The 3,128-nt window shown below is 61.0% G+C and overlaps 1 protein-coding gene across 1 annotated transcript; it reads left to right on the top strand.

The window, feature by feature from the left end:
- The first annotated feature begins 32 nt into the window (after positions 1 to 32).
- KRTCAP3 (keratinocyte associated protein 3) lies at positions 33 to 3,078 on the top strand. Its single transcript, XM_031595959.2, has 6 exons — positions 33 to 318; positions 419 to 478; positions 1,847 to 2,047; positions 2,231 to 2,365; positions 2,492 to 2,564; positions 2,635 to 3,078. Exons 1-5 carry the CDS (start codon positions 100 to 102, stop codon positions 2,555 to 2,557), a joined length of 681 nt encoding a protein of 226 aa, XP_031451819.1. The 5' UTR covers positions 33 to 99; the 3' UTR covers positions 2,558 to 2,564; positions 2,635 to 3,078.
- The last annotated feature ends 50 nt before the right edge of the window (positions 3,079 to 3,128 follow it).

Below are 3,128 nucleotides of genomic sequence, written 5' to 3'. Positions count from 1 at the left end.
CCTGAGTGCTGCCTCTTTCCGGGCTGGGGAGGAGTGGGGCTCCGCCTCGGGGCGGCTCCAGCTGCGGGCGGCCTGCTGCTGCTGCTGCTGCTGGCAGCCATGGCGGGCAGGCATGCGGGGCGATGGTGGCCGGGGCCCCTGGCTGAGCCGCAGCGCCTGATGCGTGCTGGGCTGGGTCTCATCGTGCTGGGCCACAGCAACCTGGTGCTGGGAGCCATCGTGCACGGCTCCGTCCTGCGGCACGTCGCCGGGACCAAGAGTGCCGTCACCCCTGAGTACGCGGTGGCCAACGTCGTGTCTGTGGTGTCTGAGCTGCTGGTGAGAGCCGTGCGGTGGGGAAGGACCCCATGCTGGGCTGGAGGGGGTGGGGGTGGATGAGGCTGGGGTGGTGTGTTGAGCGAGGATCTCTTCCCCGCAGAGCATCACCGTGGGCATCGTTGCCATCCTGGTGTCACGCAACCTTTCCCGGGCTGCCCTGGTGAGTGTGGGGCTGCTGGGGTGGGAGATGGGGGGGATGGAGCTGTGCAGGGGCTCAGCGCGGCTCGGTGCGCCCTGGGCGGCCGCTCCCTTGGACCTTGGACCCAGCAGCTCTTTCCGCCTCTGCTGCTGGGGCTGTGGCAGCTCCTGGGGCTGCAGGTGCTGGAGGAAGGTGGGCAGCAGCCCGGGCCCTGGGCGGCTTCTCAGGGCAGAAATGTTCCAACTAATGGGTGAAGTTGCAGCCACACGTCTGACATCTCGCAGTGCGGTCACAGGGCAGGGGTGTGTGGGGCTTTGCTGCTGGGGGAGCCTCTGTGGTCTGTGGCTCTGCGTCTGTAGGGTAGGGGGAATGGCTTTAAACTGAGACAGGGCAGGTTTAGGTTAGATATTAGGAGGAAGTTTTTCACACAGAGGGTGGTGAGGCACTGGAACAGGTTGCCCAAGGAGGCTGTGGATGCCCCATCCCTGCAGGCATTCAAGGCCAGGCTGGATGTGGCTCTGGGATTGGAATTGGATGAGCATTGTGGTCCTTTTCAACCCAGGCCATTTTATGATTCTGTGGGTGAGGTGAAGCAGTGTGAGGCATCAGATCTTCATCTGAAGAGGGGTGGCCAGCAGGGACAGGGAGGTGATTGTTCCCCTCTACTCTGCTCTTATGGGGCCCCATCTGGAGCACTGTGTCCAGGTCTGGAGCCCCCAGTACAAGAAAGACAGGGAGCTGTTGGAGAGGGTCCAGAGGAGGGCCACGAAGATGATCAGGGGACTGGAGCACCTCCCCTGTGAGGACAGGCTGGGGGAGCTGGGCTTGTTCAGCCTGGAGAAAAGAAGGCTGCGGGGTGACCTCACTGCAGCATTTCAGTACCTAAAGGGAGCCTACAAACAGGAGGGGAATCAACTCTTTGAAAGGGTAGATAACTGCAGGACAAGGGGAAATGGTTTATAAGTTAAAGGAGGGAAGCTTTAGGTTGGATGTCAGGGGAAGTTCTTTACTGGTGAGAGTGGTGAGGTGCTGCAACAGCTGCCCAGAGAGGCTGTGATGCCCCGTCCATCCCTGGAGCTGTTCAAGGCCAGGTTGGATGGGGCCCTGGGCAGCCTGGGCTGGTATTGAATGTGGAAGTTGGTGGCCCTGTGTGTGGCAGGGAAGTTGGAGCTTCATGATCCTTGAGATCATTTCCAACCCAAACCATTCTGTAATTCTTTGAGACACAGCCCAGAGGATGGCTGAAGCACACCAAGAGCCGGGGATGTGCACAGCATGTGGCAGAAACCTCTGCAAGGTTCCCGGTGACCCAATGCAGAGCCACGGTGTGCCCAACCCCGTGTCTTACCCTGGCCATCCCGCTCTCACACGCTCTCCTTATGCTGGCAGCACTGGGCCCTGCTGAGCGTATCCCTGCTGAACTGCCTGCTGTCCACAGCCTGCAGTGTGGGCTTGGCGTTGGCCATCGCGCTCACCATCCACAGCCGTGGGATGCGCCTGGTCACGGGCTGCAACAGCCCCGCGCTGCCGGCTGACGCCCGCGCGGCCATAGCCACCAACGACTGTCCCTTCAACACCACGCGCATCTATGTGAGTACGTGTGGGCCCGCTGCTCGGCCCTCTCCTTTGCTTCTGCTTTCTCAATTTTCTGGCTTTTTTCTCTCTCTCTTCCCTCCATCCCGGCCCCCGTCGGTCCGCACGGGCCCCTCTCAGCTCTGGGTGGGCGCTGCGGTCCGTGCCTCCCAAGAGCCCCCCCCACCTTCTGTTCTGCAGGACACGGCCCTGGCGCTCTGGTTCCCCTCCATGCTGCTGGCAGCTGCAGAAGCTGTGCTGTCTGGAAGGTGCTCTTTAGCAGCCCTGGTCCTGCAAGGCATCGGCCCTTGTGCACGCGGCTACAGCAAGGACCAGGTACGTCCTAACTGTGCACACAGGCATCCCTGTCTGACTGCTGGCTCTGGGCTGAGGATTCCCTGCCCCGCCTCAGCACTCCCTGCACCCCCTGTTAGTGCACTCCCTCCACCACTTTTCTTCTAGGTGGCCAGGCCAGGTACGGTGAAGGAGAGGCAGCTGCTGGTGGGGCTGGCTGAGACGTGCGCATAGCGGAGAGGTGAGTGCAGTGGTGTGGGCACGGCCCTGCAGTGCAGTGCTGGGCTCACACCCACTCTCTTTCCCTGCAGGTGGTGCTGCACGAGTGCTGTCGTACAGCGGGGTGATGCTGCACCTCTTGCAGGTGTAGGCATGGGGCTGTGCTCCTCCCCAAGACCCCACCACCCTCCCCGGGATAAACCCTGCTGGTCCCAGGCATCAACTGCCCAGAAGCACCAGCAGCCTTCACCCAGCAGATGTTGTGTTTCTCCCTATCCTCCCTATCCCTCCCTGGGCCACAAGACTCCTGATGCACCAAAAGCTGTGTCAGTCTCTTACATGCACAGCTGTGGGAAGGTAGAGGGACTGGGTGGGGGCAGGAAGCAGTGCTGAGGCCTGGCAATAGCTGGGGTTGGCCTTGGTGCTGGTGCTCCACCTGCAGAGTTGGTGCTCAAAAGCAGGCTGATGAATAGAAGGCGAAGAACCCCCTTCTTGTAAACCTCCATTGTTTCCTTGAGTAAATAAAAGTTTTCATTTTTACACTGGCTGCAGTTTCCCCAGTGTGGATGCTTGCAGGGAGCTGGGT

Source organism: Phasianus colchicus, chromosome 2, assembly GCF_987193195.1.
Source record: "Phasianus colchicus chromosome 2, bPhaCol1.hap1.1, whole genome shotgun sequence".
Classification (NCBI taxonomy): domain Eukaryota; kingdom Metazoa; phylum Chordata; class Aves; order Galliformes; family Phasianidae; genus Phasianus; species Phasianus colchicus.
This window is presented reverse-complemented; position numbering and strand designations above follow the sequence as displayed.